General features: G+C 49.0%; 1 protein-coding gene across 5 annotated transcripts in view; it reads left to right on the top strand.

Moving 5' to 3' along the window:
- Window positions 1–5,415, top strand: part of TRIM9 (tripartite motif containing 9) — an 80,527-nt gene extending 75,112 nt beyond the window's left edge. For all 5 annotated transcript variants that reach the window (XM_079989908.1, XM_079989911.1, XM_079989909.1 and 2 more), the window contains one exon: window positions 752–5,415. In XM_079989908.1, the coding sequence (XP_079846034.1) occupies window positions 752–814 (63 nt within the window). In that variant the 3' untranslated portion in view covers window positions 815–5,415. The remainder of the gene's footprint in view (window positions 1–751) is intronic.
- The last annotated feature ends 7,846 nt before the right edge of the window (window positions 5,416–13,261 follow it).

Here is a 13,261-nt window from a genome sequence, read left to right as displayed (position 1 = left end):
AGCTGCCCAGACCCAGAGTGGCTGGGAAAACCCAGTCAGATGTGTGGGGTATACAGTGGTGCCCCGCAAGACGAATGCCTCGCAAGACGAAAAACCCGCTAGACGAAAGGGTTTTCCGATTTGGAGGCGCTTCGCAAGACGAATTTCCCTATGGGCTTGCTTCGCAAGATGAAAATGTCTTGCGAGTTTTTCCGACTTTTTTCTCCTCCCCCCCTTTTTCTAAGCCGCTAAGCCGCTTATCAGCTAAGCTGCTTATCCGCTAAGCCGCTAAAAGCCGCTAAGCCGCTAATAGCGCTAATCCGCTAATCCGCTAATGGGCTTGCTTCGCAAGACGAAAAAACCGCTAGACAAAGAGACTCGCGGAACGGATTCTTTTCGTCTTGCGAGGCACCACTGTAAATAGTAAATTTATCATTGTGGAATGAGATGTTCCTACAGTGGTACCTCGGGTTACAGACACTTCAGAGTACGCGTTTTCAGGTGACGGACCACGGGAAACCCGGAAGTACCAGAAAGGGTTACTTCCGGGTTTTGCTACTTGTGCATGTGCAGAAGCACTAAATTGTGCTTCACGCATGCACAGAAGACCAAATCATGTCACGCACATGTGCAGATGTGGCGCTGCAGGTTACGAACGCTGCGGGTTGCGGCCGTGCCTCCGTCACAGATTACGTCCACAACCCGAGGTTCCACTGTAACTTCACTGGAGAAATGTTGGAGGGTATTTGCAGCAAGTGCTCTTTGCTTTCAGGTGACACTGCACACCGGTCTCCCAGTCCCGGACTTCTACAACGCACGAGGCTCCATGCAGTAAGGAGTCAGGAGGTGCCCGGCGGCTTTTTCTCAGGACACACCGAGAGACCTGCGTTCGTTTTCTTCAGGAATTGACCTCATGGGAGAACGGAGGAGAATATCTGGTCGTCTGGTAACTCCAGGCCAGCGGAAACCAAATTTTTTAAACAGACAAAAAGCGGGGTGGAATCTAGAGAAGAGAAAGGACCAAGCAGACTTTGGGCACCTGCCAGGGCCACCCCTCTCCGCCTTTCCAGCCCCATCTGTGCTCTCTCTCTGTGTGTGTGCACGAGTGTGTGTTTGCTTTGCTAATTTTGCTCTTTCGGCTGACGACAGCGTTCCCAGAGAGAGCCTGAGATGCGACTCTCTCGAATCAGCTTTTGGGTTCAGTTATTCTTTCAGTTTGGGATTTCCCCTTTCCCCTAAATGTGGATCAGATTCCCAAGGGCGCAGCGGCTGAACCAACTTGCGGATTCTCCAGCCAGAAGGAAAACTGAGCTTCACTTGCTATGGATGGAGATTTGTGCATATAACATCAGCCAGACCCCCACCCCAAGCCCCTGGGCGGGCAAGAATTGGCTGGCCCTTGAAGGGTTTGCAGAGTCCAGTTGACTTTTGCCTCCTCTGTCCTCGTGGCCTTCCTTGCTGAATGATACCTTCTCATAGACATCAGCTTGGTATCACCACTTAATTGACATACAAAAGCCATGCAGGATGATGAATGAAGCCTGGGGAGACGGGATTTATCTTAATTTTTTTCCAGTCAAAGCAGAGAGTTGGAGGGGAAAGGTCACATGATTCCCCCCCCCCCCAATTACAGTGTTTAGTTTTTTGTTTTTCAAAGATCAGGCACCCCCTTTTTTATCCAGAGGATGTTCAAGGCAGTTCACCACAAAGCACAGAACACAGGTATAAACAAATCAATGCTGGAAAATAATAATGTTGGTTATGAAGGATGATACTTTAGCAGGGCATCCTTTGGGCCCTAAGGAACTGAGGCCTGGTTCTCCAGCCCAGATGTGATGGGAGCTGCTCCCAGTACCCACATCTGAAGTGGTACAGCTCAGATACAGGTCTAACACACCTGTGAGGGTGAGGTGTACGATTTAGATCACTCTACGGAGAATTCCTCAACACTTAAATCTGCATATGAAATTAGCACCATTTTCAAATTTGGAATTCTATTGGCAGAACTTTGTATTTGAGTTCTGCGTAAATTATCACTTTGTAGGAGCAGAACATTTCCATTTTCAGTGAGTTTCAAAACTCAAATGCCAACATTCCGATTTCTGAATGCTCCCCCCAAAATGCCACCCAGAAATGCCCCCGCCACCCACATTCAGCAAATATATCCAATATCCCATTTCTTTTCTGATTGGGATGGATGGTTGTATACAGCAGAACGTGACAAACGTCTGGATCAAGTTAATTGGCTGCTTATCCAGACATTTGTCCTGTACCTCTGTAAACGGAGGGGGGGTCACCAATCTGTCTCTGAATGCCTGAAGTAGAAGGAGGCACCCACAATTTGCTCTAGTGTGCAACAAGGGCCCGTTGCAAGCTAGAGACGGCAGCTCCCATAATGCACTTCTGTTTCTCATTTGTTTACATCGGCCTTTGCTATCCTGATACCCTCTGGCTGTTTCGGACTGAAGCAAAATGTGAGAGGTCCTCCTAGTCGTATTCCAAGTACGAAACCTCAACAGACCTTTGAATCTTATTTCAACATCCCCCGCTGAACCCCGAGGGCACAGGACAGTGCATAACACGCACATACACAGAGCTCCTTCTGCTTGACGCCCTTCAATATTTGCCGCCTGAGGCAGCCGCCTCTTGTTAGGGCCGGCCCTGTGGGACATCCTTCATGCTGCAGTGATTATTGCGGCTTTGACTGGAAACAGCTTCTTACATGATTGTTTTGTGTGCCAAGTCAGTTTGCAGAGATGCGACTCCAGACTGGTCACGGTGCAGGGAGAGATTTCAGACTGGGAGAGATCCATATTCACAGCAAGGCTCAAAGGCTGTCTCTTAGATATGTTCAAGTTTCCCTTGTAAACCAGCCAATTCGTTGTGTTTCATTTTCATGCCGTAATAATGCCACATTATCAGCACCAGTCAAACAGTCATCTTCCTTCCTCTATCTCTCTATATTTCCAAGGCAAAGAGGCTTGGTCCTTTGACACCCTGACCTGGTGCGCAGGCCCATTTAATTGTTTGTGACATTGGTCACTGTGGCTGCAACCCCATGCATGCTAGCATGGGGGTAAACACAGCTTAATGCAATTTCCTTCTGAGTAAGCATGCACAGGGTTGCTCGGGGACACATCTGCAGTCCTAAATGCACTTAACTTGAAGTAAATCTTGTTGAGCACAGCGGGACTTGCATGGCTTCCTTTTGAACAAGCAAACAGGATTGCATATGTGTGCAGACCATTGGGAGGCCAGAGGTGCAGATATTAATTAAGAATAAACTCATGCATGGTCTGAAACAAGGCAGAGGCAGGTATCTGCCACTGGACCTCCCTTGAATAGCACCCCTCTTGCCTTCTGCTTGATGCTGGGCTTTGTAGTCTTGGACTTACTGATTGCTTCCTACAGATATCAGAGGCAGGCATCTATGGGTGGCTTCCATACCACGTAGGTAACTAATGAAACCAGCTCTTTGGCTAGTCTGATGCTGTATTAACAATGTGAGATTCTCTGACCACGTCAACACGGAGCTGTCAATTTTGGATAGCCCGCTCTAAATGGGCAGCTGCTTTTTTGCTCGGTGGGGGGCTGCTTGCGGGGTCCTTTTTGATTCTGCAAACAAGCTTGATGTGGCATGTTTCCATTTTCTCTGACTGCATCCCGGTGCATAGCATCCATCTCGCCTCATGTCCACGTGTGTGTCAGGACATAGTTTTGCATAGCAGCATTTCAAAATTAGCTACAGTGATGACTTTGCCTTAAAAAAACCAACAACTACGAGGCAGATCTAGCATTCCTTTGTGGTCAACGACAGACATGGAGAGGGGAAAAAAGAAGAGAGCAGGAATGCCTTCCTTTCACAATCTCAGGAAATTAAATATTCTCATTGCCATGGCTACCTCTCACGGTTGCCACCTTCCTGGTTTGAAACCAGACCAACCAGCATTACCCCCACCCATCCGAACGCACTTCTTCTGTATCACCATAATATTATTATCTGCTCTTTGCATTGTTTGATTAACTGTGTCGCAATGTCAACCCAGGCTGGCTCTCTGTCATTCCGTTTCTGCCGAACTGGAAGGAACCACATTGCAATGAAATACTCAGCCACCTCTGCTCCCGAAAGACCCACCTAGCAGCTGCCTCTAACTGCAATTTGAGATGGGCGCAGTGCATGTGACCCAGTAAAATGCGAGCGCAGATAAGGCCTCGGCAGTTGCATATTTGCATGTATTTCCATGTATCAGTTTACACCGGGGGCAGAAGGATTTGCTGAGCAGTTGCTGAGCAACACCTTATAAGGAAACTAGTCTGGATTATGCCTGAGAGCAGGCAATGTGGTCAGGAGGTTGGTAGGAGGCTGGTAGCTGTCAACAGGTGGCAAGTCAGGACCTGGGACAGCTCCAGAGCATCAGAGACGTTGTTCCAACAAGAGAAGAAGCCCTTGTATTTCAATGGTGCAACCCTGGATTTTGTGGAAGCCCAATCCTTCAATGGGACAGCACTCTGTCTTGGAGCCTGGCAGTTTTGTGGCATTTGGGGTCTACAGGAGAGTGGGGGGGGGCATAAATGATAGGGGTGCTGATATCTGTGGTCATACCAACCATCCACATTCCATTTTGGAGGAGGCAACTTTAGAAAACCTTAACAAACCGTTCCATCGGAATCTGTTCCCATCTTGGGACCGGCTGCTAAATTTGGCGAATGTCATGTACATACCCCATGATGCCTCAAGTTCATACATGTGGTTGGTGCCATAATATTCTTTCATGGACTGCATGCTGGTCTGACCTTTCCTTTTGCTTTCAGATTGGTGGCGCTCTCTAGAGATAGTTGTCTGCAGAGGGTTGAGATATTGTTTTCTTTCTTCTACCATTGTTTCTCATCGTAAGTTATTTAATTATCTGCTTTGATTCATTTAACCAGGAGTGGAGATAAATCAGGAATGGTGGGAAGAAAACAATCCAATGTAATAAATGTTAACAGCAAAAAAAAAAAAAAAAAAAACCCAAAGCAAAACAACAAAGGAGATGTCTGTAAATAAGTAATTGTTCCCTTCTAGGATTTCCTTCCCCTTAGAACTGATTTTTCTCTGTTATGGTGATGTTGTACCAGCATTACGTTAAACATAATTTATTGAATGGGTGCTAACCTCGCAGTCACGCTCTCCATTTTTCTCGGCTGCAGAGGAGACAGGTTGCAGGGTGACGCCGATCTCCTCCTGGGCTTGGGTGGCTGGGCCACCTGCGGCCTTGTTTTCCCATCAGCATCGATCTTGCTTCTTGATGATGTTTCTGATGCTTAGAATAGATTCCTAGTGACTTCGTAACATGTTGTTGGCAACTTATTGCAATCCTTAGCTGCAGACAGCCGCCCTCCCAGGCCCAAAAGGGGTCCTGTGTGTTGTTCTAATAAAAGATTTTAGCCAGAGAATTGTCAGTGTTTCTGACTGTTTCTTTGGGGGGGGGGTGCCTGGATCTGGAAGAGGAAGTCGGGAGGGAGGAAGTGTAAGAGAACACCTATCGAAATACAACCCAAAGCCCAGGAGTGTCTACAATACAACATCTGCCTAATAATAATAATAATAATAATAATAATAATAATAATAATAATAATTTAATAAATATAATAGTAAGAAGAAGAATCATTTTTGTTGTTGCTGCAGAGTATCGGCTGATAGGCCGTCTCTCAATTGGTTTTGCAATGTGTTCTCCTGCTCTTAAGTCATAAGGATAATAAAAGCATGGGTTACATTGGCCAGATGCCATAGAGGACAAAGGCCTCCTGCACTTTCAACAGTTGTGTAGAAGAGGGAATTGCAGCACATGTATATTTCATGGCAGCTATTAAAAGTGCAAGAGGTCTGTTTCCCCCTTCTCATCTCCACCCCCATCATTCTGCCCGGACACTGAGGTCCAGCTCCGAGGGCCTTCTGGCAGTTCCCTCACTGCGAGAAGCCAAGTTACAGGGAACTAGGCAGAGGGCCTTCTCGGTGGTGGCACCCTCCCTGTGGAACGCCCTCCCACCAGATGTCAAAGAGGAGAACAACTACCAGACTTTTAGAAGACATCTGAAGGCAGCCCTGTTTAGGGAAGCTTTTAATGTTTAACAGACCACTGTATTTTAATACTTTGTTGGAAGCCGCCCAGAGTGGCTGGGGAAACCCAGCCAGATGGGTGGGGTATAAATAATATATTATTATTATTATTATTATTATTATTATTATTATTATTATTATTGCCTTCCAGAGCTGCACATCTCACACTGCATCCTGATGCAATTCTAGGGCTGCCAGCTCTTTCGTTGGCCCCTGCAACTTGGCCTTTAGTAATGATGACATGTATTTCTGTGCTACAGAAACAAATCCGTCAAGTGAATCCAAGGCACAGCTGCTGAGTTGGCCGCCCTCTTCCTCAGTGCCTCTGGAAATATGATAAAAAAATTCCTTCCAGTAGCACCTTAAAGACCAACTAAGTTAGTTCTTGGTATGAGCTTTCGTGTGCATGCACACTTCTTCAGAAACACAGATGGTCTTTCTGTGCAGTCCTGCAAGCCCCAAAATGGCAGCTGATCAAAAAATTGGATTTTTGAAATGCTGGTGCTGCCATTTTGATTTTGCAGCATTCTTCCCCCTAAGGGAAAACGGGCTACGGCATCATTTATTTATTTTTTTATCACCGCCTGCTTTCGTTTTAAAAACTAGCCGGAGATCAGAAGAGACCATCGTCCCCCAGCAGATGGAGCCATAGTCACATTCTGTTCCCAGCCTTTGCCAACTGAACAACTTTGGCTCTGCAAAAAAAAAAAAAAAAAAAAAAAAAAACCATTCTTGCAGGCAGAAAAATAATAAAATTCAAATTTTCCGCACCGGGTACCACCTGACCTTGCTATGCCACTGGCCATGTTCCCAGTGGTATAGTGTGGGTTGTCAGCACCCGGGGCAAGGCAAGTAATTTGCACCCCCTAACCCGTGGATATGCTCCCCCTAACCCATGGATTTGTGCCCCTAACCCCCAGATGTTGCGCCTGGTGCGGCCGGCCCCCCCTGCACCCCCCACACTACGCCACTGCATGTTCCACGTATTCTGTGGTATGAATGGCACCGTTTTCGCACCAAAACTTCTCCTGAATCTTCCAACAATCTGCTTCATGGGATAGACAGGAGTTTTAGCATTATGACAGAGACGGCCCACTGTCTCCACATCATGTTCCTCCCCCACACTTTGCTCACTTCTTCTCCAACAGAAAAGTCCCAGATGTTGTAACCTTTCTTCTTGCTTGCATGCCCATATCTTAAGTCTTCCTAAGAAGGAGGGAAGAATTTATGCTTTTGAATTATGGTGCTGGAGGAGACTCTTGAGGGTCCCATGGACTGCAAGAAGATCAAACCTCTCCATTCTGAAGGAAATCAGCCCTGAGTGCTCACTGGAAGGACAGATCCTGAAGCTGAGGCTCCAAGACTTTGGCCACCTCATGAGAAGAGAAGACTCCCTGGAAAAGACCCTGATGTTGGGAAAGATGGAGGGCACAAGGAGAAGGGGACGACAGAGGACGAGATGGTGGGACAGTGTTCTCGAAGCTACCAGCATGAGTTTGACCAAACTGCGGGAGGCAGTGGAAGACAGGAGTGTCTGGCGTGCTCTGGTCCAGGGGGTCACGAAGAGTCAGACACGACTAAACGACTAAACAATAACAACAAGAAGGAGGGGGAACCCCCTGCCCGGAAACCAATGTCCCCACTGCGGAAGGACGTGTGGATCCAGAATTGGCCTCCACAGTCACTTATGGACTCATTGCTAAAACTGTGTTTATGGAAGACAATCTTACTCAGCTATGAGGGATCGCCAAAGAAGAAGACTCTCTAGCCCCACCAAGGATCGGTTGGGGACTCCAGATGTTGGAGGGTTTGGCTAAGTTGTTCAGTGGCGGAGTGCCAATGGAATGGCAAGATTGGCCACTGCCAAGAAGGCAGGCCCAGGGAGGCACAAATCTCATGCCTCCTCACTCTGGCTTGGAGTGGGTAGGAGCCCACCCAGCTGTCCACTCCCTGAGCGCCTCTTCCCCTGCTCTGCGTAGTTTCTCTGGGTGCCCCAGCGGAGGAATCTGCTTCCTGGCACCGGCCACGGCAGCCGGGTCCCCTCCCCAGTTGCTCAGTGGTGTACTTAGGAGTGCAGCTCCCATTCAGCTCCTTGCCAAGGGGGCAATGGAGAGAGCCTAGGTATGTCTCTGTTGTTGAAATATCGTATATACTCGAGTATTTGTTGTTTAGTCGTTTAGTCGTGTCCGACTCTTCATAACCCAATGGACCCTTCTCCTTGTGCCCTCCTTCTTTCCCAACATCAGGGTCTTTTCCAGGGAGTCTTCTCTTCTCATGAGGTGGCCAAAGTCTTGGAGCCTCAGCTTCAGGATCTGTCCTTCCAGTGAGCACTCAGGGCTGATTTCCTTCAGAATGGATGCGTTTGGTCTTCTTGCAGTCCATGGGACTCTCAAGAGTCTCCTCCAGCACCATAATTCAAAAGCATCAATTCTTCGGCGATCAGCTTTCTTTGTGGTCCAGCTCTCACTTCCATACTTCTGGGAGAACCATGGCTTTAACTATACAGACCTTTGTCGGCAAGGTGACGTCTCTGCTTTTTAAGATGCTGTCTAGGTTTGTCATTGCTTTTCTCCCAAGAAGCAGGAGTGTTTTAATTTCGAGGCTGCTGTCACCATCTGCAGTGATCATGGAGCCCAAGAAAGTAAAATGTCTCACTGCCTCCATTTCTTCCTCTTCTATTTGCCAGGAGGTGATGGGACCAGTGGCCATGATCTTCGTTTTTTTGATGTTGAGCTACAGACCATATTTTGCACTCTCCTCTTTCACCCTCATTAAAATGTTATTTAATTCCTCATCACTTTCTTAAACTTATACTCGAGTATAAGCTGACCCAAATATAAGCCGAGGCACCTAATTTTAGGACAAAAAACTGGGGAAACTTATTGACTCGAGTATAAGCCGGTTCACCACACCACAAACCTGGTGGTGGAGGCAGTGGCGGAGGAAGAACAAGCAGCCCCAAAGGACCCTCACTCGAGTATAAGCCGAGGGGGGCTTTTTCAGCATAAATAATGTGCTGAAAAAGTCGGCTTATACTCGAGTATATACGGTATATAAAAACAAGAAGAAGAAAATTGTCCAGTAGCACCTTAAAGGTAAAGGGACCCCTGACCATTAGGTCCAGTCTCGAACGACTCTGGGGTTGCGGCGCTCATCTCGCTTTATTGGCCGAGGAAGCCAGCGTACAGCTTCCGGGTCATGTGGCTAGCATGACTAAGCCGCTTCTGGCGAACCAGAGCCGCACACGGAAACACCGTTTACCTTCCCGCCAGAGCGGCACCTATTTATCTACTTGCACTTTGACGTGCTTTCGAACTGCTAGGTGGGCAGGAGCAGGGACTGAGCAATGGGAGCTCACCCTGTTGCGGGGATCTGAACCGCCGACCTTCTGATCGGCAAGCCCTAGGCTCTGTAGTTTAACCCACAGTGCCACCCGCATCCCTAAGTAGCACCTTAGAGACCAACTAAGTTTGTTCTTGGCATGAGCTTTCGTGTGCTGTTGTTGAGGCTTTGCGAATTAAGCCGGTGTGGTTTGTGGTGAAGAGTGTTGGTCTAGGACCTGAGAGACCAGGGTTCAAATCTCTACTCAACCGTAAAGCTCACTGGGCGACCTTGGGCCAGCTGCTCACCTCAGCCCAACCTACCTCACAGGGTTCTTGTGAGGATAAAATGGGGAGCAGAAGAACTAAATAGGTTGCTTTGAGCTCCTTGGAGGAAAGATATAATTTTGAAACAAACAAACAAACAAACAACACAATGCATTCCCAGTTCAATCTCCAGACGGGGGGGGGGGGGGAATGCCTCTCTCTGTGAAATCCTGGGGAGCTGCTGCCAGTCAGTGCAGGCTTTATGGAACTAGAAGGACCACTAGGTCTGGCTCAGTAGAAGGCAGCATCTCGTGTTCCTTTCTGACTTCCTCCCTGCAGGAAACTCCGGCTTCAACATCCGATTTCCCCCCAGCAACCGTAATGCAGGAAGCTGCCCAGAGCGATGGCTTCAGGATGGATTGATGTCAGGTCTATATTCAGTCGCAGCCAGGGGGGGGTGGCCCTCCTCCTGCAGCTCCTTTGCCCTCCTCTGAGGTGCAGCGGGCACCCCCTGCTGTGAGCAGTCCACCCCGCTCAGAATCTTTGCATCCTTCCCAGACCCAACATCAGGAAAGCTCATTTCTCCTGTCGCCTCTAATATCACGGGCCTCAGCCAACCCTCTAAAGCAGAATTATCGCGGGCGCCGTCGCCAGGCAAAGGACACCCTCTCCTTGACTTCTAAATTCCATTTACAAGGGCCCCCTGAGCTCCTCTTCTGTCTGGAGTTAGCATCTCCTTGATGGGCAAATGGGATCTAAGCTCCCTTTCAGACTATAATCCTATCATTGGCTCTTGGTTCAGTTGGAGAGGTTACGGGAAAGCAAGACTCCATGTGACAGATCAGGTGTGCGATGCGGACCGGTTTCCAATTTCTGCATGTCATGTATAATTCTATGAACTTATATCACGTCACCTCTCACCGCCTTTCCCCTAAGCCCCAAACGCTGCAATCATTCTTCATAGGGGACTCACTCCATCCCCTTGATCATTCTGCATTTCCAGACCATCTTCAAGGGCAGCCCCATGCAGAGTGCACTGCAGTAATCTATCCCAAAGGTTATTAGTGCATGGGTCACTGATATAATAATAATAATAATAATAATAATAATAATAATAATAATAATAATAATTATTATTTATACCCCGCCCATCTGGCTGAGTTTCCCCAACCGCACTCTGGGCAGCTCCCAATCGAGTGTTAAAAACAATACAGCATTAAATAGTAAAAACTTCCCTAAACAGGGCTGCCTTCAGATGTCTTTTAAAGATAGGATAGCTGCTTATTTCCTTCCCATCTGAAGGGAGGGTGTTCCACAGGGCGGGCACCACTGCCGAGAAGGCCCTCTGTCTGGTTCCCTGTAACCTCACTTCTCACAATGAGGGAACTGCCAGAAGGCCCTAGGCGCTGGATCTCAGTGTCTGGGCAGAACGATGGGGGTGGAGATGCTCCTTCAGGTATCTTGAGCCGAGGCCGTTTAGGGCTTTAAAGGTCAGCACCAACACTGAATTGTGCTCGGAAATGTACTGGGAGCCAATGCAGATCTCTCAGGACCAGGGTTATGTAGTCCTGGCGGCCGCCCTCAGTCACCAGTCTAGCTGCCGCATTCTGGATTAATTGCAGTTTCCAGGTCACCTTCAAAGGTAGCCCCACGGAGAGCGCATTGTAGTAGTCCAAGTGGGAGATAACCAGAGCATGCACCACTCTGGCGAGGCAGTCCGCAGGCAGATAGGGTCTCAGCCTACGTACCAGATGGAGCTGGTAGACAGCCGACCTGGACACAGAATTGACCTGTGCCTCCATGGACAGCTGTGAGTCCAAAATGACTCCCAGGCTGCGCACCTGGTCCTTCAGGGGCACAGTTGCCCCATCCAGGACCAGGGACTCCTCCACACCAGCCCGTCTCCTGTCCCCCCAAAACAGTACTTCTGTCTTGTCAGGATTCAACCTCAATCTGTTAGCTGCCATCCATCCTCCAACTGCCTCCAGGCACTCACACAGGACCTTCACCACCTTCACTGGTTCTGATTTAAAAGAGAGGTAGAGCTGGGTGTCATCTGCATACTGATGGACACCCAGCCCAAACCTCCTGGTGATTTCTCCCAGCGGCTTCATATAGATATTAAAAGGCATGGGGGAGAGGACGAAACCCTGAGGCACCCCACAAGTGAGAGGCCAAACCCTCTCAGTCCAGGAATGTCTATAGCTGGTGAACAATCCACAGGTAGCCATAAGCCCTCCTTGCCACTGAAGTCACCTGTGTCTCTGGACACAGCTTAGAATTGCGAAGCACTTCCAAACTACTTACCTGCTTTTTTGGGGGGGCACCTCACCTTGAATAGGCCAGCACCCTGATTCCTGAACCTCAGCACCACTGACTCATATGACCTCTGCCTTGCCAGGATTCCGGTTTGGTTTATTGGCCCCCATCCCTGCCTCCGGAAACCAGTTCAGTACCTGAACTGCCTCTTCTGATTCAGATGGAATGGCGAGATAGCATGAAATGTCCCTAAAGCTATTATGCCTAGCAAGTTGGGTCTCTGTGTTTCCTGTACCTGCAAAGCCTCACGTGCTCTTAAGAATACGAGGAGCCCGCACGCAGGATCAGGCCAAAGGGGGCTCACCTAGGACAGCTTTTGTTCTCAGAGTGGCCACCCAGAGGCCTCTGGGAGTCCCACAACCGACCTCACAGGGTTCTTGTGAGGATAAAATGGGGAGCGGAAGAACTACCGTATTTTTCGCTCCATAGGGCACACTGGACCATAGGGCGCACCTAGTTTTTAGGGGGGGGGAATAAAGGGGGGGAATTATTTTTTCCCCCGCCAGCCCCACAGAGCAAAGAAGCCAAGACAGCCAGCGGGATCCGCCCCAGCCAGCCTGAGCTTCCCCCGACCCCAGCCCCCAGAACAGGCTGCTATCTGCAAGCCTTGGGAGCCCGGCGGGAACTCCCACCACACTCAGAAGGCTTGCGGATAGCTGCCTGAAGCCTGGAGAGCGAGAGGGGTCAGTGCGCACCGACCCCTCTCGCTCTCCAGGCTTCAGCGAAAGCCTGCATTTGCTCCATAGGACACACACACATTTCCCCTTCATTTTTGGAAGGGAAAAAGTGCATCCTATAGAGCGAACAATACGATAAGTAGGTCGCTTTGAGCTCCTTGGAGGAAAGATATAATTCTGAAACAAACAAACAAACAACACAATGCATTCCCAGTTCAATCTCCAGACGGGGGGGGGGGGAATGCCTCTCTCTGTGAAATCCTGGGGAGCTGCTGCCGGTCAGTGCAGGCATTATGGAACTAGAAGGACCACTGGGTCTGGCTCAGTAGAAGGCAGCATCTTGTGTTCCTCTCTGACTTCCTCCCTGCAGGAAACTCCGGCTTCAACATCCGATTTCCCCCCAGCAACCGTAATGCAGGAAGCTGCCCAGAGCAATGGCTTCAGGATGGATTGATGTCAGGTCTATATTCAGTCACAGCCAGGGATCGTGGCCCTACTCCTGCAGCTCCTTTGCCCTCCTCGGAGGTGCAGCATCAGGGAAAGCTCATTTCTCCTGTTGCCTCTAATATCATGGGCCTCAGCCAACTCTCTAAAGCAGA

The sequence above is a fragment of the Podarcis cretensis genome (genome assembly GCF_951804945.1).
Source record: "Podarcis cretensis genome assembly, chromosome: 1".
Lineage (NCBI taxonomy): Eukaryota > Metazoa > Chordata > Lepidosauria > Squamata > Lacertidae > Podarcis > Podarcis cretensis.
The sequence above is the reverse complement of the archived record's forward strand: the minus strand, read 5'-3'. Positions and strand labels throughout refer to the sequence as shown.